Below are 26,525 nucleotides of genomic sequence, written 5' to 3' on the forward strand. Positions count from 1 at the left end.
TCAATGACGTCAATTTTTCTCTTAAAAATCAAATAACACAAAGTATTAGGTTTCAAAAACTTATATTTACCAGCCCAGTACCGTCTCTTCTTATAACTGAGAGGTCGTGAATTCGACTCACAATATGCTCGTTGTAGCATATTAGTTGTTTATTTGATAAAAAAAAAAACTTATATTTACAAACAAGAAAATACTCTAACATAAATTAGCTTTGCTTTTTCTATTTTACTTGTGTTAAATGATCAAGGATAACAATTGTATACTATGTATGTTCTTTTTTCCCTCTATTTTATGTTCATCATGAAATTATTTCAATAGTTATTTAATTTTTCATTATCGATTTGTTTTTGCATATATATTCCTTCACCTTGTATATATATGCTTTCAACATGTATGATAGTAGAAAATTTTATGTCACGTTGTCGATATTGATCATAGCTAGTTTTAGCTCTAATTAAATATATAATATGTAGTAAAATTTAGAAAATAGTAAATTAGAAACAAAAAATATAGAAGAAAAATAATAAAGAATACAATCAATTAATTATCGAATTGAAAAATATAGAGAGAATAAATATACTTATTTTTGTATGATTATTGTCCTTAATAGTCATTACGGAAGAGGAGATAATTGTCATTCAATAATTTATAACAAATAGAGGTCAAGTGAGCAAATTCGGAGATCCTAATAGCTACACTCAAAATTTTAATAGCAATTACAAAAGATAAAGATGGAAATGCATCAAGAGTATCATAGATGATAGACGTTTACAGCATTTTATAATTTTTCTCTTAGAGAGTTTTGGGCCCAATTTTGGTCTCAACCCCAAGCCTAAAGCAGAGCCCATTTTACAGGTTACCAAGGACGAGATTCAACACAAGCCTTCTTGTTCAAAGAGAGACAGTCTGACCCTAACTTGATTGTGGTGGCATTTAGAGGCACTTCCCCATTTAATGCCGATGCATGGAGGACCGATTTCGACCTCTCATGGTGCGAGTTCAACAAAGTCGGTAAGACGCACAGTGGCTTCATGAAAGCTCTCGGCATGCAACCAAACAATCGGTGGCCACTTGAACTAGAAACTGATCAACCACAAGGCAGCAGTGACCAACATCCTCAGTTTGCTTACTACACAATCAGAAAAATGCTGGTAGATTTGCTGCAAGAGGATGTGAATGCAAAGTTTATATTGACGGGGCACAGCTTGGGCGGCGCGCTAGCGATTTTGTTTGCAGGTGTGCTAGCAATGCATGATCATGAGTATGCATGGTTGCTGGAGAGGATGGAGGGGGTTTACACGTTCGGACAGCCTAGGGTTGGAGATGAGAAGTTTGGGGAGTTTATGAAGGAAAAGTTTAGGAAGTATGATGTGAGGTATATGAGGTATGTCTACAGCAATGACCTGGTGCCTAGAATACCTTATGATGATAAAGCCCTCTTGTTCAAGCACTTCGGGCCAAGTCTGTACTACGACAGCTGCTACAGAGGAAAGGTCAGTCTTTCTTTTCTCTCTTTTCTCTCTACTACAACTAGGTTCTCTTACCAGATGTATGATGATGTAGTCGATCAACAGGCATGAGAGAAATCTCGAGTATCACTAACATAAACATGCATGCGGATTTTGAGCAGGTTTTGGAGGAGGAACCCAACAAGAACTACTTCAATTTGCTATGGTTCATACCGAAGAGGCTGAACGCAGTGTGGGAGCTGATAAGGAGCTTCATACTCCCTTGGGTGAAGGGTTCAGAATACAAGGAAGGCTGGTTTATGAGATTTTGGAGGCTAGTCGGATTAGTAATTCCAGGATTGGGAGCCCATGCTCCTCAAGATTATGTTAATCTTACAAGATTGGGAACCCTGCTTCTTCCTCAAGAAAGTCCTAAAGTCGAGTAACATGCAAGAATTGGAACATAATAACATATAGCATACATCAAATTAAAATGAATTAATCAATGTAAAGAATAGCCAAAGGTGCCATCTGATTCCCTTGTAATATGAAAAACTTAAGCTCAAGTAGATGAATTGTAATTGATAAAAGAAAGAGTAGATGGATTGTATTTCAATTTGCATAACAAGCATTCATAGTGGGAAAATATTTAACAAAGCACGTATATAGCCTAAAGGTCTTTGATTTACATACACAGAAGCATTACTAGTCACTGAATTCCCCCAAAATTTACTTACTACCATCCTAGTCATCTAGTACTGAACTTGAGGTATCGGAACTTCACACCACCAGAAAAGTGTTGACAATGATTTAGTGTCAAAATAGTAGCTGCTAACTGATATACACCATCCAGCAATGCTCTAATCCTCCGTAACTCCTTTACTTAACCTGGAAGGAGATGAAAATGGCAGTTCATTAGCACCATAGCATAGTATATGAGTCAGAAAAAGGTTCATACCCTTCATTAGAACAGACCCAGGACATGCATGTATATTAAGTTAGAGATTTTCAGTAGATATATAATCACAGAAAGTTGTATTGAAACCAACAACAGATGTGTATTATAAATGTTTCACAGTTGCATGTAAATTAAAATCTTTTAAAAACCTCATATGTTACACATCATGTTGAAACGTAATCACAGTTAAATTTGTTCATATAAAACAGCATCAGATACTAGATACTGAGGAGTGTCAGTTTCTGAAAAGGTTACAATTAAGTAGTGACAAGGTACCTTGCTTTATAGCTCAAGTGGAACAACAAATGAATGGCTGAGGCATTAGAAAGCATGACACGTAAAGCAACCACTCAAAGAACTCATATGACTAGTCCTACGAATTATTGAAGTTTTACGTGAGCTCCTTCCATCATGTGCCTGATTGTCTGACACTGAGCTTCTCATGTCTTGAGCTTTCTTCTGAGCTGATCTCAACTTGTTCATAATTTTATCCATGGATGATGACCTCTTCTTTTCCAGCTTCATCTGAAAAAGATTAATGATATTGTCGGAAATGAACACAATGTGACATGTCTTCTACAATCGGCATAGATCTGGAATGTATGATGATATCTTGTACTATTGCATTTAGTTGCATTTCCCCTAAAGCTCCATTACTTTAGTAAACAGCATAAATCTACCTTTTTCCTGACTTGCCTAGGAATTCTGGTTTACAAGGTGATGATGCCAAGCAGCTCATATACTAACCTAGGATACAACATATGTTCAACATGGGACATTTGGTTTCTAGCAATCTACAGAAACACATATCGAGTGAGACAAACCTCTAGTTTCCGTATTGCTGCCTCAGCTTTTGCCTTCTGCAGATTCTCCCACGCAGCAATTTTGGCTTCCTCTCTTTTAACTCTGATGAAAGACAGAGAGGTTAGCAATTCATATTAGTAGTGTCTGCCATCTTTCGGATTTTAGTGTTATCATGGCGATTTCTTCATAAGAACTAGATGAATCTAATTTTACCTACAAAATTTCATTATCAATCTTTAACCAACATCGATTTATATATATTAGATTTATGTAGGAAAACTTACTTTGAAACGTTCTTTGCTGAATCAGAGAGATCCCAAGCACAAGATCGAACATCAGCATCTTTCTTTTTCCATCTATCAACAATATCAGAGCCCTTCCCAGGTATCCGGACTTTATGTTTCTTGGACCACCTTGTCACAGTGACCCTTTCATCAACCTGGACATCCCTGACTTCGAATTTCAAAGAGGGGGCACTCTGCAATTCCTCAATAGGGAAGAAAGAGGAAGTGGAAGCAGAGTAATCATGTCCCTCCTTGGGAGATGAGTGAGTGCTATCATCAGGGCTCATTTGGGTTGCCATGTCCCTTCGCGAAACTGTGCGAGATACATTGGTGGCTGCATCCTTAACCCCATCATGCTTTTCATCTGGTGATTTACCAATAGACACAGACCAAAAATCAGCCATTCATGAATATACAATAGTTCTATCAAATTACCAATAATTATGAAACAAAATCTAATTCTCATCGTTGCTGAGAGACTACATTGTGATCGACTTAGGTTAGATTAATTAGAAGTACTATCTAATGTAACCAAATTAAACTATTACCTCGAGAATCAGGCAGGGATGACTGCTGGTCCAACACCTCAGAGCAACCATGCACACTAACCGAACGAGCAATGCAAGGCTCAGTCCGAATCGGAAAGGCTCCATTATGAGCACCGGAGGAGTGAAATGCCATTCCATCCGCCGCCATAACCCCAGCTGAAAACGGAGAATCTGCCATGAAACTAGGAACACTGCCTCCATCAAACATCGGCATTGCTGGCGAGTACAAAGAATAATATGCAACCCCAGGAGGGCCAAGCGGACCACTCTTCGCCTTGGGCCTCCTCTGTGCCTGCTGATTCGACTGCCTCATCACACCATCCCCCTGAACCGGACTGAAAATCCACCTCTCTGCATCTTCCCATTTCGACGGCAACGTCCTTCCATTATTAAACGGCAACATTGCAGCTCCAGCAGTATTCTTCCTTCCCAAATTAGTACTGGCCGGAACTCGCTCCGAGCTCCAACCTTTCTGAACTCCGAGACTGGTATGCCGGTAAGTAGGAGTCCCAGGACTCGGGAATGTTCCAGACTTGCGAGACGCCATTGAGCTCTTCTTCAAAGTCCCCAGTCTGGGTGACAAGGCAGTGACATTATTCAAATCCAAAGAAGCGGGTCTCGGCCTGTCTAGCTTCTTCGTTAGAGCTTCAGATCTAGATCGACGGTCCTGGCATTCTGTAAAACAAAAGTAAGAGTTATGGATTGGATTGGACAAAATAAGGTGGCTTTATATTATACCTTTCAACGCCAGAGAGAAGGAGCTTCGTGCTGAATCAATAGCCAAGTCCGCGTTGTCGTGGTCTTGGTTTTGAACTGTGCAAAAGCCAAAGAGGGAAAGAAAGTCAGGGGGGAAGAAACAGAAAGTCACATCGTTTGAAAAAAAATTGAAAGGGGGAAAAGCGACGTCGTATCGAAGCTGAGCTGTACTACCTTTGGCCTTTTCTCCTTTTCTGGATCGGCGAACGTCGTGGTGGTGATGGCTGTGTAAACCAGACTTGTTCGGATCTGGATCGCGATCAGCACCGCTGGAGCTGACTTCAAGCTGGTGGCGGAGCTCGTGCGCCGCCGAGTTCTGCAAATCCAAAATTTTCAAAATCAGTCTTCTGCATTTTGCAATGGCTATTGAAAATTTGAAATCGAAGCATGCAGAGAGAGAGAGAGAGAGTTACCGGAGAGATCTCGGAGGCGGTGGAGGAGTCGTGGTCGAGGGCTTCGGAGGCGAAGGAGCAGCGGTCAACGCTGGCGGAAGCGGAAGAGGAGAAGAGGCTGGACTCGAGGGTGTAAATGACCGAGTCCGGGCTGGCGTCTCGGATTCTTAACCCGGATCTCTGCTCCGACATTGTTAATTTCGCTGGCGAAGCGTTCACATTGGCGAGAGTTGAAGAAGGAGGAGAAGAAGATTCGGTTATTTGTTGGGGGTTTAGGGAGTGAGAGTGAAATGGCGGGTATTAGAAGGAAAGTGGTTTGTTTATGGGGTTAAAGTCACTGTCATTATGCTCTGCTAATCACGCTTCTAATTTTCTTTTCTTTTTTTGTTATTTTTTTTATTACAACAACAATAGAAATTACAATAACTTATAAATTTATGCGTTAAATTCACAATCTCTCATTTACAAACTTATATTATACGAAACGAAATAACTGAATTTTTCTATTCACTAATAATGCAAGTGAACTAGCATATCTAACATATTTCAGCCAAATGTGTTGTTTCTTCTATACACCAAGGTGCAAGTGAACCAAATAACTAATATGCAGTATTTTGATTTGGTCATTTACGACGCAGTACATGCATATATACTAATACAGTTAACAAAATTAAAAGCAAAAAAAATAGTCTCAAGTGTTTCCAACTAAGGAGGTGAGATTGTAAAAACACTAAGTCGAAGAATATGGACTCTTATTATAAACGTTTAATTTAATCAGATTAAAAATGAAATTGAAATGAAGAAATTTAAGGTCTCTAATCTTCATTCGATATTTCTATACGGCAGTTTAAACACTTACACATTAATGATGCAAGTGCACATTAGTGCGTAGAATTTGCTCCGGTGTTTATAGATGGATTTATTTTGTGAGAGCAGAAAATATACACTTGACGTTATTCAGCTGTCCATTTTTTATTCGTGTAGGCGCACATCGGCGCATTGAATACTCATTTATTCAATTCAACTCATATTAGAGGTCGGATTTTGGTTTAACGAATCTAGAGAGAGACAATTAGTTAAATAAACAGTTGGTTATGTAATTTATGCGGCTTTTTCGCTTTTTGAGCAAAGGAATTAAGCTTATACTAATCAAGTGGGGATCAGAGTGTTGCTCCTTTTAATGTTTGGGTCGTGATTAAGTTTTTTAACTGTAAGAAAATGACAGCAGGACCCGCCTGTCATGTGTCAGCAGAATTTTTGGGTCGGGTCCGGGTCTGAAGGTGGGCCGGAGTCACATGGACTCCTTTTTGGGTTGTCGGGGTAATTTGGAGTTCCGATAATCCGGTTACTCCTATCAAAAGGCAAGAATTTTGTATCTTAAAAAAAAAAAAAAAAATCAAAGAATTTTTGAATGTCAATGATGAAATTCAAATGCCCTGATGATGACGATGATGGTGCCAGTCTGATCCCAACATAGTTTCGTTCAAAGCATTTTTGAAATGTTAACATTTTGAATGCTTTATATAGTTTTCTAGAAGAAATTAGTATGAATTCAACTATATATTAATCGTTAGTCTCAAATACTTATATTAAATCCGATACAAACACAATTACAAGACTAGTAAAAGCCTACCAGTCAAGACAAATGGATGCCGGGTTGAATGGTGATATTGGACAAACTAAACGATTGCATCGAATCAGGTGAGTGGTCGTAGTGATTGAACTGATGGGAGAGTTTGATTTGAACCAGCAATACAAACACATTCATTCCATCAGACGCGAGAAAAAAATCAAAAGGCAACCACGGGTTTGAATTTGGGCAATCTTTTCTGTCCCCATAGCATCAAAGCTCCATTGAATCGACTCAGTATTCTTCTCCATGCCACTTTGTCTGATTTCATTTCTTTCCTCATTTTGGTACAACAAATTGTTGTCGTTTTACCCAATCGGTGGGTAAACCGGAGCTATTATTATGTCCAACTAATGGCAGGCTACATTGCCTCAATTTGTGCCGCTCAAACAGGGTTTATGAAGATCCACAGCTCTAAATATTAGCATAATCTCCACTGGTGTTTGTTTTGTTAAATTTAATGTAAAGTTCTAATCTGACTGAGATTCAATTATCAATTACAGAGTTCAAGCTCATTCCATTGGTTCACACGTGTGTTGAATGACAATAATATATGTATCTGGCAGGCATTACTCTCCACCTTCCACACCAGTCACCCTATTCTCCCATTTGGGCCATCCTTGGTCACCAAACAAATTGATTCCATGTTTATAAAAATGGAAACTGACTTTGTGCTACTATTTCGTCAAAAACAGGCCGGCAAGGACTAATACTAACAGTAACCCCCTTTTCCCTAACTGCTTGGGGGAGCATTACTTCTCTAGTTCTAGATTCCTAGTTTGCAGGACTGTATGTTACCACAATGCTGTAATCTGTGACCTCCTTACTAATAAAAAAGATCGAGTGCAGGATGAGAGTAAGATGGAAGCAACCACACACCTATTCCAAGGAGGCTGTTCCTTTCTGCTAGGGCGTAGTTGCTCATGGCAGCTCATTCTCTACTGTTATGTGAAGGCAATACCTGCATAGCTGCTTGGTATCTGGCAAAGTAGGGATATACCGATATACCTATATGTCACTCTCTCCTTGCCGTGTCACTGAAGTAAGCAGTTATTCCCTTCAACTTGCCATTTACAAAGTTTTTCTCCACCTGACACCAAATATAACAATCAGTAATCATATATGATAGTTGTTTGAATTATGTCTTTATGTTTAAAAGATGGCTACACAGTCTATTTACTAGGTCGCCCTGTGACAGAAGGAAGAGTTTAAAGATGAACATTAATGAGATAAAGAAAATACCTCCAGCGACCATGGCGGAGTCACTGAAAGAGACAACTCTGCTAATTGGTTGACATCAACATTTCTAGGGAGAAACATGACAATCTTGGAAGCAACTTGCTTTGCAGTGTTGAAGAGAAAATATCTGCACAAGTGCGCATCACTGAGTTACGAAAAGTGATATGATTCCTCAAGTCAAACTTGGATATTTAAGAGAGTAAAGATTTAAAAAGTGGAGGAAAACATACCCATCATATGGCTTAAGCATTGTCATAATGTCATAAGTCTCTTCTCTTGCATAATCAGGTCCTCCCCATGGGGGTGACAAAAAGACTGTATCCGCCTGAAGTAAGAGGAATACTGAGGGTATTAGGGCAAATCCAACAAAATCGGGATAATGCCAACAATCCCAGAAATCCAAATATAAAAAAATTGCCAAATAAATCTGTAAAAATTCATACTTTCATGGTAACCCTCAGCAAATAGAGGTGAAGCATGAAAAAAAGAAAAAAGTAACACAAGGTCTGCCATAACATCACCGAAAGCATTTTGAAAACCCCATCTATACAGTTACAACATCAGAAAACATATAACGAGTCAGCTTTAATACCTTCAACCTTGATGCCAAACGGAAAAAGTCCCCCTCAATGAAATCTATCCTTTCATCTACTCCATAGATAGCAGCATTATGTTGAGCATAATCAATTTTTGTTGGATCAATATCAATGGCAGTTACATGTTGGCTTCTGCAATGTAAGTGTATATCAAAAGAAAAGTTAAGTAATCAAACGAAAAAAGAGAAACTTCCAAAGTATCTGCTAAGAGCATAATGCCAACAGTATGAACTCAGAAAGTACCCCATCAAGATGTTTGAAATAGCAATATTAGTGATAAATAAATCAACACTGTTAGACCTAAACTGATTAAGGAATTTTAAAACAACATGTAGTTTAATCATTATTTGGGGTTGCACTGGTAGCATTAACTTCATAAGCTTAGGTGAATGCTTCATCAGGTGAGAATAACTACCATATGTACGCGTGGACGCAATCCATGCAAGCAAATACATACAGATGCAGTTGCATGTCATGAATTCACTTACCTGACCATCTTTGGTAACTGAACTTCCATATTCAATGTTATCAGCCGAAGTAAATTATGCTTAGGTTGCCCTAGATCAGATCTACAGTCTAAGATGACACTTTCTGACAAGTGGTTTCTTTTCTTTTCTTTTCTTTTTTTCTACTTATAACATTAATATACCAGAAGGAACTAGCAGAAAAAGAAAAATTATAAGATTATTACTCACATCTGAGCAAATTGGATGGCATTCCCACCAACTCCAGTAAAACAGTCAATGACGATGCCACTACCACAACGTTGGGCATGATGCCTAGCTAGAGCTTCTGGAGTAACTGAAAACCATCCTTCCTCGTCCATTTTTATACCATCATCATATCTGGAGAATAATAGATACCTCTGACACCAATATTTACCAATATCAGCAGAACACTCCTTCAACAATCCTTCAAATAGAACTTCTGCAATATGAGAATGTTCATTAGAGAACAAAGTTGCAGAAGAAAGAACTTGTAAATGCACTAAATTGGCAGCAGCAAAATTTAGTTCATACCTTCATCCTCATTGAAGAATTTTCTGTGACTTCGAATTCTTCTCACTTTCTTTTTCCGTTTAACTACAGCACGGTCAGATTTTATTACCAAATCATTTGTTGCAGGAACTCCAGTTTCAGAATGCATACTCCTATCCTCAACTTCTTCAGTGCGTGAATTGGACATGCTGCAAAAAAATTATGAGGAACTCTGTACATCTCTGATAAAAAAGCAACAAACAAGAACAAATTTTACCTGAGTGAGTCTAATGTTCTAATGGCCTCATCATGTTCACAATATATAGGGATTTCCTCGCAAGAGTGAACGTCATGAGGTTTATCAAAGATATCATAAGTATATGGTTCATCACATTTTCTTGCAAGCAGATCATTGTTGCACACCTCATCAGAAACCAGCGGCATGGTCTGGTTCCTGCAACTGTGAGCACAGTGGCACAATTCAATGAAAATAAAAGATTTAGTATCTAATACTCATATTCAGCATAAATAAATAACGAGTTCCAAGGGACAAAAACACATGGATTGAACATAGAAATACCTAGAGATGTGGCACTGGACATTTGATGACAAGCATGATGCATATTCATCAATGAAGCTGTTATTGCTTTGAAGCTCATGACATATGCCTACAGTGACAGTTGACGTGGATGTATCAAACATAGAATTGACAACAGTGAGTTCATCATATGGTTGACTGTGTATTGCATCATCATTTCTTGGTTCTTCAAATGAATCAATTTTATCCAGACCACATAAACCTGTTTTCTTCAAGTAAGTGGTGACATCTATCTCAGTTACTTCAGCAACACCTTCATTTGACTTACATGTGGTGTCGACAATTTCTAAATGTTCCATGACCTCAGGTGGGTACCATGTGGAAGTATGTGTTCTCATATTATGGAAGTAATTTCTCATGTAGTAGGAATCCCAATATACCATCCAGTCTCCAAAATCAGCATTTTTTTGGCCGTCGATTCCATCATTGTCAAGAACTACTGGACATGTGGAATATGAGACTGATTCAGATACAAATGGCTTCTCAGGGACATGATCCTCACCAGTTGTAAGTTCTCCTTCATGGCAAGCCAATACTGAACACTCTGAGTGGTCATGCTCCATCAGTCTTACATCTGGCTCTGTCTTTCCATGGCCAGTAGCAGCATCTGCTGAGCAGCTAACTGAATTCGCTAAAAATTTTGCTGCATCAGTGACCACAGCACTGTTGTGTAAGGAATCACAATCGTGACCATCATCAGAAACAGTGCCGAGTGTTCCATCATGTTGTTCCTTGGCATAATCTCTAGTGATCTCAATTAAACTTGCTGGTGTTTCTCCTTCACCAAAAGGGCAATGCAATTTGGTGGCATCAACTGCAACATCAGAGCAAGATGATTCACTTTGGCCCATCATCGACATACTACACAAAGAACTGCTTGGATTATCATCAAATACAATAGGAGATACACTCTCCTCCACACTCACTTTGGAAGAGTCCAGGGCTTCACCCACAACGTCTTGGCAAGTGTCCGGATGCTTCAAGCGCATTCCCTTTCTTTTGCCTCCAGCCTTCCTTTTCTGCTTCTGCAAATAAGTTTTCAGCATCAACAAATCAGATCAATACTACTTGTACTTATTACTTCAATTGGTATCACAAAATAGGCTAATGTACCTGTTTATTTGTTTGAAACGACACCGGAAGCCCCAATTCATTCATCTGTCTCGTAAGTTCCATATCCTCAGGCAAAATTCCACCTTCTGAAATTCCAACTAAAACGTTTAACACAACTACATGCACATGATTACACAACGAAATTACCAAACACACCACGAGCACTAGAAAATTTAATCAGATAGAGATAGTTAAACATAGCAAAGAAAGTGAATCACTAACTTGAGGCAAGGCCGTTTGAGTCATCGTCTCCGTCATCCTGAGCTGGTTTCTGTAATCATCGGCGAAATTCATAGCATTCAATTATACGTTACTAACTTTCAGCTAAGAAAACCTGAAAATTGAGCCCAAGAAAGCAAAGACTTACAGTCTGTTTCAGAGAGAACGACATGTCGTTCCTCGTGCCATCGTCCCTGTCAAGCACACAAAACCTCAGTGAACCCTAGTATTTGGCGGAAGAGTAAACAGAGAGAAAGAAACGCACCAGAGGAAGACTTCGGTGAGCTTCAACAGAGATCCGAGAGCTCTCATAGCCGGCCCTTCCTCTTCAGCTTCAACCATCTCTACTCCGTCGCAGTCTCAGGCTTCGACTTATTCGGCGTCCTCGTTTTTATAGCTCCGGCGTAAAGCGAAACGACGCCGTCTGCTCTAGGAGGAAAAGAAAAAAGAAAAAGTAAAACGGTGCGTTTTGGTGAGGTGACAGGGTTTAAGAAAAAAGCGAGGACGCGGAGGAGAAAGAAAATTGAAGGAGAAAAATGGAAGACGAGGAAATAGAGGAGGGGATGCTGGTGGAGGAAGAAGCTGCTCCGCCGCGGCCGGAGAAGTCGCCGTACGAAGTTTTGCGAGAGAGCAAATCTTCGGTGGAAGACGTAGTTGCCAGAATGCTCTCCATCAAAAAAGAAGGCAAACCTAAATCGGAGGTCCGTGAGCTCGTCACTCAGATGTTCCTCAACTTCGTCACTCTCCGCCAGGTTCGTTAAATCAGAATTAGGTTTCTTTTCTGTGATTTTAGATCGGAATTAGGGCTGAATTTTGTTAGATTTGATTGATTTTGATTGCATTGCAGGCGAACCGTTCGATCTTGCTTGAGGAGGACCGCGTGAAATCGGAGACGGAGAGCGCGAAGGCTCCGGTGGACATGACGACGTTGCAGCTCCACAATTTGATGTACGAGAAGAGTCACTACGTGAAGGCCATCAAAGCTTGCAAAGATTTCAAGTCCAAGTACCCGGACATCGACCTTGTGCCGGAAGAAGAGTTCTTCCGGGATGCTCCGGCGAGTATCAAAGAGCCAACATTGTCAAACGACGCGGCGCAGGACCTGATGCTCAAGAGGCTCAATTTCGAGCTACATCAGCGGAAGGAGCTGTGTAAGCTTAATGAGAAGCTGGAGATGCATAAGAAGGGGTTGCAGGAGACGATTGCGAGTCGGAAGAAGTTCTTGAACAGTCTTCCCTCGCACCTCAAGTCTCTGAAGAAGGCGTCACTGCCGGTGCAGAATCAGTTTGGAAATATGCACACGAAGAAGCTCAAACAGCATCACTCGGCCAAGTTGCTGCCGCCACCTCTCTATGTGGTTTACTCGCAGTTCTCGGCGCAGAAGGAAGCTTTTGAAGAACAGATTGATTTGGAGATTGTTGGAAGTGTGAAGGATGCTCAAGCTTTTGTGCACCAGCAAGCAAATAGAGACACAGGTAACTAATGCTGAACTCATACATGTAGGTTGTTTAAATGTAGTCGATTACTATTGGTGTGGTATGGATTATTGAGTGCTTTGGTTTGAGTTATGGTTTTAATCCTGCTTTTTAGTCTTCCTTTAATATGGATTATTAAAGGAAGTAGAAGAAATAAATTAGTAGTCTAATGTTGTTAATGGACCAGGTGTTTCTACAAATGGAGAGGCTAGTAGGTTAGATGATGATGCACCAGATGAGGAAGATGATGGGCAGAGAAGGAGAAAGAGACCCAAGAGAGCTCCAACCAAGCAGAACCCTGATCAATCAGGAGTATATCAATTGCACCCGTTGAAAGTTATTCTTCATGTTTATGACAATGAGGCTTCTGATCCTAAGTCTGCAAAACTAGTAACCCTCAAGTTTGAGTATTTGTTGAAGTTGAATGTTGTCTGTGTTGGAGTTGAAGGATCTCATGAGGCAGCGGAGAATAACATCTTATGTAACCTATTCCCAGATGACACTGGCCTTGAGCTTCCCCATCAGGTCAGGATGCTTTCTTTACTTGATTTGCTTCTGATCTTTGGTTATCCATCTGTTGCTTCTTCCCCCCAACCCAGTTCTTTCTCTCTCTTGTCTGTTCTCGGCATTGTTCATATAACACTGATCGCTACATTGCATTCATTGATACAGTCAGCCAAGCTTATTGTTGATGGGACTCCTGCATTTGATGAAAAGAGAACATCCCGTCCATATAAGTGGGCCCAGCATTTGGCTGGAATTGATTTTTTGCCTGAGGTGTCACCTTTGCTTGCTGTCCATGATGCTCCAACCAGTGCCATAACTAAAACTGATGCTGTTATGTCTGGTCTGTCGCTTTATCGCCAGCAAAATCGAGTACAGACAGTTGTACGTAGAATTCGCTCTCGGAAGAAAGCTCAGATGGCTCTTGTGTGAGTCATTTCCTCTGTAATTTAGAGTCTCACAAGGACAGTCTAGAAAATTTGTAGGATAAGGATGCTGCATCGTTGATCAATTCTGAATATTAGCTTTAACATTTTGTTTACTTGGTTCTTATTTGTATTGGCATCTATTTTGATATAAAGTAGCTAGTATGTGTTTTTTGTTCCCTGCTGCTTTCTTGGGAAATTTAATCTGCTTTTTATATATCTATAATTTAGATACATATATCAGGGCTCTCCTCTTCTTTTGGAAGTCACTCGATGTCTTGTGTGTGAGTGTGGTATGGTATCCTCTATTTTGAGAAATTGCCATTCTTTGGTTGGCTTACAGGGAACAGCTTGAATCACTCATGAAGCTTAAATGGCCAGCTTTGTCTTGTAAAAGTGTTCCATGGGCTTTGCATGCTCCTCTGTGCAAATTACATGGTTGTTCACCTGTAGGACCTCCACCTACTCCGGCATCATCTTTGTCGGCCATAGATAAGGAGCAGGTTCAGGAACCTATAGATGCTGATTCAGTTGGGCGATCTGGTTCTTCAAAGGAAGAGCTGGAGAGTATGAGGGAAGATGGGGAACTTCCATCTTTGGTTCAAGTTGCATCAGTCAGTGATGATAAACTTGTTCAGCACAAAGGAGACTCTAGGAGGCTATCATTACTTTCGAAAAGACCTCCCGTCAGTACTGCAAAGCCACTAAGTTATAAAAGACATAATGAAGAATTAGATTTTTTGCTGGATACTGAAAGTGATGTGGATGAAGCTGCACATATTACGCCAGAAGAAGAAAATGGGGTGCCTATCCAATGCTTTGAGGTGGCTGGAAATTCATGGGTGGATTTCGGGACAAGGGAATTTCGTCTTGTTTTAACCAGGAGAATAGACTCAGAGAAGAGGAATGTGAAGTTAGAAGCCAAGGTAGCTAATTATTCATTTTTCTCTTGCTTGTGCATTATGTTTTACTTCTGGCATTTTATTATCATTTCTGTTCTGGCAGATTAAGATCAGCATGGAGTATCCTTTGAGGCCTCCCTTTTTTACATTGAGTCTTTGCACTATGTCTGGAGAAAATCATTATGTGAGTGATGATTCTGAGTTGTACAATGAACTTCGTGCAATGGAAGCCGAGGTAAGCAAAACAAGCATTTTCGTAGACAATCTCCTGAGTGTCTTAATTTATATGACCTGCATCGGTGTATCATTATCATCTTTACCTTGTTCATGATGCGATGTTGGATTGACTTTGTCATTTCCCCTCCTGAATGGATGCTGTAACTTCACATTTTCTGTTGCTTCCTGTAGGTCAATCTTCACATTGTAAAGATGTTATCTCAAAATGAAGAAAATAATATCCTAGGTCATCAAGTTTGTTGTCTAGCAATGTTGTTCGACTATTACATGGACGAAGCATCCCCATCTTCTGAGAAGAGAAAGAGTACATCAGTGGTTGATGTTGGATTGTGTAAGCCTGTTAGTGGTCAGCTTATTGCCAGATCATTTAGAGGAAGGGATCGCAGGAAGATGATATCCTGGAAGGATATGGAATGCAATCCTGGCTATCCATACTAGATGTATAACTTCGGTAACTATAATCTCTGATTATGGCAAAACTGTTGCCGGCGATTGCTGTGTCATTAAGCAATTGACAGAAGAAAGCAGAGAAGGATATTTATTCTATCTATTACAACAGATTTTCTTTCTCGTCCAAAACCTTATTTTGGTTAGTGTTCTACTGTTGAGTATTATTATTTCCATCCAAGCTTGTGTGGAACTTATGAAGATCCTTGAAGTGCATCACATTAGATTTGGATATAGATTCATGAAAATGGTCATGGTTTAAGGGATCCGTGACATGTATCACATTAGATGTGAATGCAAATTAATGAACAGTTTGTGAAAGGGGCATCAGGAATGACCCGTGGCTCTATGTGCACAGCATCATTTGGAAAGAAATGCGCAAGGTTGGTGTTAATTTTCCTCTTTGCTTTCTCAAATTTGTTTTTGTTTCAGCATTCCAACATTTAAAAATTATGAAATCAACCAAAATTTCAGTAAATGAAAGTAAACTTATTTAACTTAATGCTGCACAGATTCATCATTCATGGATGATTGCAATGAAGGTTATCAGTCTTTATTTTTGTTTCATTGTCACTCTTTTTCTTTGGGGCGAAACTGGGGCTAGTAGCCTACGCTCAGGAAGTACAACATACAACTTCATACAAAATCCAGTAGTGGCAAACTGGCTCCATGATAATAATAATCTCTATATTGTTCAAGAAATTGAATTAAAATACGGAAAGTGATAACATAAAAAGATACTGCAAAGGGTCCGAGGTAGATGCTGCTAAAATACTTGTCTGACTAATTTATAGGTAACGGGACCTGGACAGATTCTATAATATGTATCAAAGATATCTCCCTGACCATATTTTGCTTCCCCTCACCTACCTACTCATACTGTCCAGAAGAGAAGCATGGATACAAAATAAATGCAAGTTCAACCTACAGCACACTAAACCTTTCAAAAAAATCTACAGCACAAGACACATGATCCTTAAATATGTACAGCCACCACCTTTCCCACAATGTAACCCCGATCCCCAAGCTCTGCACTTTACCATGGACCGGTCTGTGTTCGTCTCAAGCAACGTCTCTTGCCTCCTCTTTGAAGATTTTGAATCTCTATATCCTGCGAAGTTAACAAATTCCAGATGGTCAATCAACTATAGAGCACCACAAATTCCAGCTTTTCAATCCCATTTCAATAGTTAATCTGAGAACTCATCTGTATTTGTGTGTATTGATTAAATGGTAACATGGCAACTGGTTTAAAATAGATTGGATAATTAAATCGAGCAAAACCATGCTATGCAATACTATTATAATCTCCACACTAGATCATGAATGGTATATGTACTACTAATGCAGTAACATCTTAAAATTCCACAGGAAAGGATTTGTTTCATAAACTACTTCAAAAGAACAACAGCATGAAAAACTGAAAGAGGTACTGCATGTTGCTTGTTCCTAGATAAACTGTACATCAAGGACAAAAGAAAGGGCTGTAGAACTTGGCTAGGAAATGAAAGAAGAAGATGTGTTACTCGGGAAAGCTGAAGTTGAAGATAGAGTTACAGGACAAGATAGAGTTCATAAGGACAAGTAACCGAGAAAGCATGTCTATACTCTATAGCAGAATCTTATTTTGGAGAGATATAGAGCGACTTCTGTTCAGCAGCAAATTTTGTTAATAATAAAGATCACCCTCCTGCATCCCCATTTCCCAACTAGAAAAAGAAAACAGAAAAACCGAAGTACCTGATTCTTCTGCAGTTCCATCATTTCATCCTGTGGCAACCAATAGACAGTGAAAAAGAGTCAGCCACATGAATTTAAATTTATCATAGCTGTTAATTGGTGTATGCATCAACTGTATTAACTATAACTACACAAACCTGTTTCTTCTTCAACTCCTGGTTCTCCTCTTTTAGCTTTGCAACTTCTGCTTCCAACTCCATTGTGTAAGCCTGGAAAAAGCACAAGATCCAAGATATATGAGAAAGAAGAAGGAAGTTTGAGATGATGGTGCATTGAAGTACCATACTAATCCATTTTTCCCATGAGGTTCAATTTCTAAACAGAACTAACGTCACAGGTATGGAACTTACTCAAAGCTTTTAATGATTTTGGGACTATACTCCCTACTTTGTGTTATTTTTCTTAAACAGATGTTCCATTACCTTGTAACAAACTGGATCCTTAAAACTTCTCATGACTGTAACTCCCCAAAATCTCATCTGTTGTCATGTCGGATCGCTATCACATTACCCTTCTGCGGCTATCTTTCATGAAGTTTTGGGATACAAAAAGTCAATAGATGATAAAAGCAGAAGGTCAACGTCTAGCAAAAGTGAAAATCGACAACAACAACAAGATGAATTTGCTTAACCTTCTCCGGAATAAGTAATATAAAAAAGTTTTTGGATTGAGAAAGATAATAAGTTTTTGGATTGAGAAAGATAAATAGTATATTTAGGTTCTGTTTCCCGTTTCTGAGCTGAAAATACATGTCTCAGTATTCCCCACTCATAGAACTGTGGTAATCTTTTACGGTGGCAATATAAAAGTTGAATTTGATCCACCATAAGTTTTCTCCTAGAGTTTAAAGTTTGAGACTTCATTTTAAGACCAAAACACTCTCCACTCCACTACTAATGAGAAATGACCCAAAAACTTGTCGAAGTCACTTCAAATGAGAAGTTCCAATCACATGAACCCCCAATACTAAACTAATAAGCTCGTGCTCTCACTTGATAAGGTTAACAATCCTCACTATCACTTCGGATTATACCTAAAAAAGAGTAAAACAATGAAACACATATTCACCTGTTTGCGAGCTCTTGATCTGGCAGCCGACTCTCTGTTCTTGATCATCCTCCTCTGTCTCCTCTCAACAACTTTCTCCACAGGCCCGCCTTTCCTTCCCCTAAAACCATTGTTAAACACATAAGGCATTGGTGAAACCGACGACGTATCAGTCCCATTACTCTTCCCATTTCCAATCCCATCTGACGACAGCTGATTCGCCGGAGACACTGCAGCCACTCGACCATTGCCAGCTCCTAGTCCAACCATCCCCATCCCTCCTCCTCCTCCTCCTTGCAGCACTGGACTCTGAACCAGAGCATTATTTATACCCTGCTCGCCGATCCCCATAATCCCACCCCTCATTCCCGGACTCCCTAACTGCGAATTCGGCCCCAGAGCCATCTGTGAAGTACTGTAAGTCACAGGCTGCTGCTTGGGGAATATTTGCAGCTGCTGCGGCTGCTGCTGCGGTGCCTGTTGCTGTTGCTGACTTGATCTAACACCATTAGCATTCAGCGGCATATTTGAATTTAAATTCCCAATTTGATTGCCATTCTCCGAAATCCTACTCCCCATAACCCCCACACTACCACGATCCGGCTGCTGAAACCCGAATCCTACACCACCACCACCACCGTTCCCAAACCGAGCCAACTCCCCGAAAAACCCGCTGCCACCTAGCTTAGAACCAACTTGACCATCTTCTCTCACAACTCCAGCTCTTACCAAGAACTCCTCCAACGTCATCTCCCCCAAAGTCTGCTGCCTCTGCGGCGCCTTCGGCCCGGCGGTGCCGCCATTTTCTTCCTTAGCCGAAAGATTCCTCCACACCTCATCCACCGTCTTCTGGCTCAGCGTCCGAGGCAGCGTCAACGACCCCTGCCTCTGCAGAGGCAGGTGCCCCTGACTATACCCATCTTGACCTCCGGTCACCACACCACTAGGGACCATAGTCTGAGTCTCCTCCGCGCTCCAGATACTCTTTAACAGCTCATCCATGTTCATAGACCCAAAATCTTTACCTGGTCCACCCATGCTGTTCTGCAACTCGTCGAACGTGAGGGAGTAGATCGACGCCTCCCGCGCTAAGGCGTTGCTGTTGTTGTTGTTGTTGATTCCCGGTGGCCGGCCTCCGCCGTCGCCTTGGAAGTCCGTCATGAACCCTTTGAAATTCATATTGGCACCCATTTGGCAATCTCTAACTGAAACAAAGACTCAAGCTTTAATTTCATACAAAACCTGTAAAACTAATAAAATCATACATCACAAAGTGTACCCAATAATTGACACCGTCAACTTTCAGCCAATCAAAAAATCCAAATCTAACAGAATATCAGTTATCTAACTCCATATCACTTACCAAAAGCTCAGTTTTCTCATGCAACAACAAGAAACAAGAACAAAATTAAGTACCCAGCTCAAATTTTCCAGAATTTAAGATGAAGAACTAGATTATCAAAGAAATTAAATATTTTTTTTGCCTGATATAGGCTTTGATTTTTTTACCTGTTACTATTTTGGGGAATTTTTGAACTCTGAGGAGTGGCTGCTGCTGCTAAACTTTGGTGCTTTGGTTTAGAGCTATGCAGGGAGCGACAAGTGTCTGAAGCTCCTTCGCCAGTCGTGTTTGGCTTTTAAGACATCGAGGGGTGGGGGCGTACAATTATTATATCTATTTAGCATTTTAATAATGGGAGACGTGGACCAATCGATGTGGTAGAGGGGATCTGATGTGACGTGTATCCAATTAGGGAGTGCAATCTGGGAGGATCTGGGCCATACAGGTTTTGGTGCAGTCGAGGGTTGGATGGGAGTTGTTTGGATTTTAGTGGGGGATGGGGATAAGGACCAGCGACGCAAGCATGGGGTGTGCTGCGCTCACACGGAAAAAGCATGGTCCGACTTTTGTAGGTCAGGGGTAATTTCGTCCATTTTGTTTTACAGTCGTTGGCTTTTTAGGTTTTTAGTTTTTTACTGATGTGAAAAGCAATGAACCGACAGGTTTGACTTTGAAGGACAACTTATTTGACCGCTCGGACGAAACTAACCTTGTTAAGCGTACAAGAGAATATTCGTACCGACGGCATTTAGGGGCCTTAGGGCCCTGTTTCGATACATGATTGTCTACAAGCTTGATATTGTATACCGTATACTTTGTACTTCGGGGGTTTTGATACGATTTGACAGACTTGATAATACGACTCGAATTTGATAGTGAAATGATCAGGTTTGGGTTATCGTTCTTGATATTGTATACTGTATAGTTTATACTTGAACCAAATTTGCCAACTATCAATTTTGGTGGTCATTTATGACCAACCAATCAACTCTTTCTCTTTCTCTGGCAGTGTTTGATTGGTTGGTTATAGATAACCACCAAATTTGATGGTCGGCAAATTTGGTTCCTTTGTACTTTGGGGGTTTTGATACGATTTGACAGACATGATAATACGACTCGAATTTGATAGTGAAATTGTCAGGTTTGGGTTATCGTTCTTCGATAGAAACTTAATTAATGCGACATGAACTTAGACAAGCACAACATTAGTGTTGAGCTATCGATGTGTTGTCGCCTTAGCACGTTTCCTTTCATTAATTATCTTTTGGTGTTTTTGTCAAACTTGCACTTAATCTCATATGTAAGAGTTTGTTAGAGTTGATCTATACGTCACATCATTTGTAAAAGCTCAAACTTCGTAATGTCGAAGAATTTGTGATTTTTCATCCAACTTACTGAGCTAGAACGATCGACAATGTAATAATCCGGTTAAACTAGCTAGGCCGAGTGAGTCGGTTAATGGACAAAGTCCTATTGTTGGCCGGCCTACCATATTGTTCATCTTTCTTGATTAATTAGAAACTAATCATTTTTTGGAAGGGAATTAGCAGCTAATCACTCCGTAACACACTGTCCAGACTCCAGACTAGTCTACGGGATATCAACCAATGACCAGGAATTCCCAACCATTACGGAACGGCGTTATACACTGTACTGTTGAAAATATATGTATTGGAGTGCAATTCTTACCCAAAATACAAGCTAAACCATATTTTATGTGATCCTGATCCCAGTAGCATACGCAATTTAGAAAGGTGTATGGCCCTAATTGGTTAGTTGAGATACCCATGAACAAAGTAAGAAACTATGATCTTGACCTTCAAGTCTCACTGTCTCCCTGATCATCATACAAAATCCATAAACTATTACACGGACGGTGTTTAGCTAGGGTTTAATTTCCCACTAAGACTTTGATAAACTCCGGCCATTAGTTTAATCAGATAGCTAGCATCAGAGCTCGTTCCTTTCATATCAGAAGGTCCAAAGCTTTAGAGATCGAGATGTGGATGTGGGGCGTTGCTTCTGAAGCAAGGCCATGTAAGAGTTAGACAGCTATATCTTTCCCAGCATTCAAACCATGCACTACGATTCTTCTTCATCTTTTTTCTTATTTTGGGGGCATATAAGAAAAGAACAGACCAGAATTGACGATGTTTAAGAGGGGCACATGGAGCTACGGCATGACTCGACTGCAAAAGTCCAAAGTTGATTATGTGATTGCAATCCTACCTTGTTTATTTTTACATAAACATCATGGTTGCTGGCATTCTGGGATTGGAAGCAAAGCAAAATGGACCAAAGTTGTCTAGCATGTTCCCTCTTCGAGTCTTGAGGATTAAATATTGCCAGATTGGTTCATTTCTTGGTGATGAATGACATGTTTTTGCATTCTTTAATTACCTTTTTTGGGTTCTTGTTTTGTTTATGATGAAGTTGACAAGAGATTTGGTTAAACTATGGAGTCTTTACCAATCATGGCAAGTTTCAAATATTTTTTCTACGAGGAAGAAAGAGTTCCCACTCCTCAGTCATGTATCTGGCTATGGCTAGCTATCATATTCACAGGAATTCTCTAGACTGATCCTGGTTTGTTTAATCGACACCCTTTTGTTATTTGGTAGTAGCTGTACTTTCAACACTTTATAAAAACTAGTCGTAAGATTAAGGGTCGTCTACGATACCTTGACGAGATTAATCGATCTACCTAAATATATTAATGTCATAAAGATAGAAAAAGACATAATTATATGCACTCAGAAGATTCACGAGAGAACTGATAGAGGAAGTATGCAAACATATATCTGAATCTTTGTTCAGTAGATGGTGCCACGTTCCACTAAACAAAGCCACAGTTTAGGGAAGCAGCCTCAGCTCTCAGGCGCTAGTGCTTCGAGTAGGTGATAACGCAACGTGTTTGAGCCCTATCAAGCACTACCAAAAACGGATACCGACGCAGAATACAGTAGTGACTTAGCACGAGAGCTGAAGCCTCCCTCTCCCAACCAAAAAGATCATAATGAATCGGGTAACGTGGCAGGATATTATCATAGATTCAATAACTGAGTGATGTTCCAACTTGAAAAGGGTTTTGGTTTTGTGTTGGCTTTTAAGTGCAGATAGGGTTTTCTGGGTCCTCCAATGGCATGCTTGATTCTCTTGTCACTGGATTGGGGGCAGACGAAAATGATGCAGACGACACAGTTGGTTCCTTCCAAATATGTTCAGGACACGTATGTACATGGCTCGATGAAGATGGAGATCGATAGAGTTAGGGATGACGGAGAAGCTATACTTGAATTTATGGTATATGCTCCAATTAGAGGTCATCACTTAGAGAGGTTCAAACAAAATTGCCCCAATTATCTCAACATCCGTTTTTTAGTCATTTTATCGACATATTCGCCTAATCTTAAAAGACGTCAAGGGTCATCTAAAACGATCTTATACGTAGAAAGAAAGAAAGTTGGGTGCAGGTGACCACTCGATAATCAAATCTGTTAATCTGAAGGATGTTAGGCCATTTTTGGAGATGGCCATCATCTCGTTGGAAACTATGGCATGATGGAACATGTAGAGGTTGAAGTCTTGAAGCTTCCATGGTGGTTTGTGGGTCTTTTAGAGCAAAACAGGTCTACAGTACTCTTTATCTTTTCCACCCAAAAATACTCGGACGGACGAGTTTAGCATGATCAGTTCCAAAAGAAGACAGCTTCAAACACAACAAAGACGCTCACAGAAATATCCATACATGAAAGCAGATATTATTGAAGGGGTTGACTCTCCTCTCTGGAAAGTTAAAACTCATACTGAGAATCCAGAAGAACCATCACAACAGAGCGAGTTGGGACAAGGTTATCGATGAAAATTTTTGAATATCCAAGTTACTGGAGTTGAAAACGAAGACCAAATACAACTTTATTTCACAGCATTCTTTACCACATTTAAACTACATAAGTTGCATGTACTCTGAAAGAATTTTCAATATCTACTATTGCTTTCAGACATCTGATTCTAACACGTAAAATTGACAAAACATTTCGATCAAAAATTGACATATAACAAGCATTACAGAATGGATGAATTTTTTCCTTAACATACAGTTCTACAAAGTCAGATGAATGATGAATCTGGCTTCATGCACCGCCACGTCTACGCTTTCGGAAATGTCTTAGAATGAAGCTGTCAGCATACAAGGGGTAGTTCTTCCTGATCAGTCCCTTTATGCATTTCCAATATGAAAAGTCGACCAATGTGCCATCTTTTTGAACGATGAACAAACATCTTGAGCTTTCAAAATCCGGATGGTAACCAACCTGTCAGCCCATAAAAGGCAAAATGCATCACATAGGAATCCACCACACTTAGAATACAAATATTGTATACTTGAAAATACCACCAAATCACTCATCTATGGTGGTCACTCATCTATGATAACATATTCAGTGCAGAAGAAGAAATGAAATCTTCGCCAATAATCCAGACCCAACTGACCCTTAAAAGTTAGCTGCTATCATTTGGCAGCATATTGGCCATCATGTCACAAAACACACATACTCAATGAATTGGTATCATTTCAGGAAATTAGAAGTGTTACCATAATTATATCAGAAACATATAAACCCCCCATATCTAAAGGGAAGCAGCATTACACTCCCCTAATCCCCTCTTGCACTAGAGTGTAGAGCTATAAAGCCCCAACAGCATCCGAACTGGAGTGATAAAGAGTGAAAAGTGTAATTGTTTAGAAGGCTAAGCACTTCTCTCAGAGGTGGAGTCTGAATAGTTCTCCATTTCTAAATTTTATTCAAATGTACAGTAACAGTATCTAGAAGTATCACCCTACACCTTACTATGATGCCAGGAACGATATAAACTAGAATATCTAAATGGGGGAATTATTGGCACTCTCTAGAGTATACAACACCTCTTCGGAACTCGAATGCAGCTGTGTAAAACACTCGGAACTTCTCGAAGCAGGAGCGTGAATGTTTCTCCTAGTTCAATGATGGAGTGCCAAGATTACATGCATAGGCTACACAATAGACCTTTTGCAACATTAATACTATTATTCACACTCCAACCACAATCAAAATCATATCCATGGATTCCAACTAAGCTAAATTGATCAAACATCCATATGCATAAACAAAGCAGAGGTAATTGAATAAGTAAACATAACTATACCGTGACGTAATCAATACCGCAGCCGATTTTCTTGGCAGCCTCAGGATGAAAAGGAAGCAACCTCTCAAGAACAGTCTTCTGATGCTCAGGACTCAACCTATCCCCACTCTCGTACTTTCCAGAATGAAGAATCATCCTCACAAACCCAACCAACGGAACAGTATCTTCTAGAATCTTATCCTCCCAATCAACCCATTTCCCATCCTCTCCCTCGTCTTCCTCCGAATTCCCATCCAAGTCCTTCACCACCGGCTTCCGCAGCAGCTCCGGCCCGTCCGACTCCTGCCGCCCGGCCCCGGTCTTCAGCGCGCAGAGGCGGGCGCGGAGCAACGACGTCGTTTTGGAGAAGGATAGAGTTGCTGGACCAATCAGAGCGTGGGAGGAGGAGGTGAGGTGGTTGTGGACGAGCAGCGGTGGTTTGGAGAGAGAGGCCATGTTTGGAGTGGTAGCGGTTTGAGCTCAATTCGTTGTTCTCTCCAAGTATTGAAGACCCATCATCATCATCAAATCATCGTCAATCAGAGTCAGTTGGTTTTGGTTTGCTTACAGTGTTTTGTAGATAAAGAACTGAACGATGCGCGCTCCTGGAGAGTCTCCACCTCTGCTTCTCACTTTCGGGCCTTACACCGAAGCCCAAGGCCCAACACAAACATAACTTAAATGATGGACTCCAGTCCGCTAGGCCTACGAACCACTCAACCGCCTAGCCCGCAGGTTTTTTTAATTTTATTTGAACGAGACCCAACACAAACATAAATGGTTGATCCCTCAGCCCGCTAGGCCCACGAACCTCTGTACCGCCTAGCGGCAGCACGTGTCCGCCTAGCCCGCAGTGTTTTTTTTTTTTCTTTAAATCCGGTTCAAGAAATCAATCATCTCTCTCGGTGCTTCACAGCCCTGGCTGTTGATTCCAACCCATCACTATAATTCCGCCATTTTGTTGAATCCACAATCTCAAAAACTCAGAACAAAATCAAGACTCCCTTAGCAGCCCAAGATTGCCTGGTGAATATGTCTGATCAAACACGCTATGAACTTGGTGATCTGCGAGCCTCAAAAGGGTGTTATGGTGATCCCAAGAAGCTTCTCAGCGCTGCTATGACGAATGAGAACTGTTGCATTGATGGGTTTTTCGAGTTCGACGAGTTGGACCCTGCAAATTACATAACCTTTGTAAGTCGTCAACAGTCACTTGTATGCATTTGTTTGTTGGTCACTCCATAATTTCTCACATGTCAATTGTGATTTTCTTTACATTGAGCCCCTACCACGAATTCAAGGACTCGTCTTCTACATGTCTATTTCTGAGAGGTAAATGCAACAAGTTTTCTGATGCAGCTAAGGCTCCCATTGGATTGGCGTCTGGTATTTCATTTGAAGAGTGGATAGCTGGGGAAGACATGTTCAATATTAGCCACCAGCCAGGGCCTAAAACAAACCATTGTTTAGTCCCAGGCCCAGCTGAAGAAAAACTGGTTCTGTTGAGGGTTGACTTCTCATAAACTACTGAATAATATGCTGGATGATAGTGATGGCGTTGATTATTAGCCCGGTGACAGTTACATAACCTTCACTGCATTTTCAAACTTTGAATCTTTCTTTGGTTCCTTTCTCAAATCATTCAAGATTTCAAGGTCAATAAAACCCATGATTATATTCT

At 40.3% G+C, this 26,525-nt stretch overlaps 6 protein-coding genes across 6 annotated transcripts in view; 2 read left to right on the forward strand and 4 right to left on the reverse strand.

Moving 5' to 3' along the window:
- LOC101301930 overlaps positions 1-2,033 on the forward strand; it is a 3,946-nt gene extending 1,913 nt beyond the window's left edge. The window contains exons 4-5 of the mRNA XM_004291050.1: positions 856-1,493; positions 1,631-2,033. Coding sequence (XP_004291098.1) covers positions 856-1,493; positions 1,631-1,894 — 902 coding nt within the window. The 3' untranslated portion in view covers positions 1,895-2,033. The remainder of the gene's footprint in view (positions 1-855; positions 1,494-1,630) is intronic.
- Positions 2,032-5,382, reverse strand: LOC101314344. The gene is made up of 8 exons (XM_004292765.1): positions 5,212-5,382; positions 4,973-5,114; positions 4,781-4,855; positions 4,043-4,717; positions 3,495-3,858; positions 3,231-3,312; positions 2,683-2,931; positions 2,032-2,336 (listed from the first exon to the last, which is right to left on the reverse strand). The coding sequence occupies exons 1-7, from the start codon at positions 5,380-5,382 to the stop codon at positions 2,728-2,730; spliced, it is 1,713 nt and encodes a 570-aa protein (XP_004292813.1). The 3' UTR covers positions 2,032-2,336; positions 2,683-2,727.
- Positions 5,383-7,273: 1,891 nt separating this feature from the next.
- Positions 7,274-12,300, reverse strand: LOC101302516. Its single transcript, XM_004291052.1, has 12 exons — positions 11,828-12,300; positions 11,711-11,756; positions 11,566-11,614; positions 11,344-11,429; positions 10,213-11,255; positions 9,910-10,092; positions 9,675-9,841; positions 9,351-9,582; positions 8,652-8,787; positions 8,290-8,384; positions 8,063-8,186; positions 7,274-7,910 (listed from the first exon to the last, which is right to left on the reverse strand). The coding sequence occupies exons 1-12, from the start codon at positions 11,902-11,904 to the stop codon at positions 7,836-7,838; spliced, it is 2,313 nt and encodes a 770-aa protein (XP_004291100.1). The 5' UTR covers positions 11,905-12,300; the 3' UTR covers positions 7,274-7,835.
- Positions 11,560-15,728, forward strand: LOC101302225 (THO complex subunit 5 homolog B-like). Its single transcript, XM_004291051.1, has 7 exons — positions 11,560-12,314; positions 12,410-13,037; positions 13,225-13,562; positions 13,710-13,969; positions 14,310-14,892; positions 14,972-15,103; positions 15,277-15,728. Exons 1-7 carry the CDS (start codon positions 12,099-12,101, stop codon positions 15,541-15,543), a joined length of 2,424 nt encoding a protein of 807 aa, XP_004291099.1. The 5' UTR covers positions 11,560-12,098; the 3' UTR covers positions 15,544-15,728.
- Positions 15,729-16,217: 489 nt separating this feature from the next.
- Positions 16,218-19,928, reverse strand: LOC101302803 (ABSCISIC ACID-INSENSITIVE 5-like protein 5-like). The gene is made up of 5 exons (XM_004291053.1): positions 19,849-19,928; positions 18,361-19,544; positions 17,430-17,501; positions 17,293-17,322; positions 16,218-16,663 (listed from the first exon to the last, which is right to left on the reverse strand). Exons 2-5 carry the CDS (start codon positions 19,528-19,530, stop codon positions 16,589-16,591), a joined length of 1,347 nt encoding a protein of 448 aa, XP_004291101.1. The 5' UTR covers positions 19,531-19,544; positions 19,849-19,928; the 3' UTR covers positions 16,218-16,588.
- Positions 19,929-23,567: 3,639 nt separating this feature from the next.
- LOC101303084 (protein DCL, chloroplastic-like) lies at positions 23,568-25,391 on the reverse strand. The gene is made up of 2 exons (XM_004291054.1): positions 24,866-25,391; positions 23,568-23,994 (listed from the first exon to the last, which is right to left on the reverse strand). Exons 1-2 carry the CDS (start codon positions 25,298-25,300, stop codon positions 23,815-23,817), a joined length of 615 nt encoding a protein of 204 aa, XP_004291102.1. The 5' UTR covers positions 25,301-25,391; the 3' UTR covers positions 23,568-23,814.
- Positions 25,392-26,525: the final 1,134 nt, after the last annotated feature.

The sequence above is a fragment of the Fragaria vesca genome, linkage group LG2, assembly GCF_000184155.1.
Source record: "Fragaria vesca subsp. vesca linkage group LG2, FraVesHawaii_1.0, whole genome shotgun sequence".
NCBI lineage: Eukaryota > Viridiplantae > Streptophyta > Magnoliopsida > Rosales > Rosaceae > Fragaria > Fragaria vesca.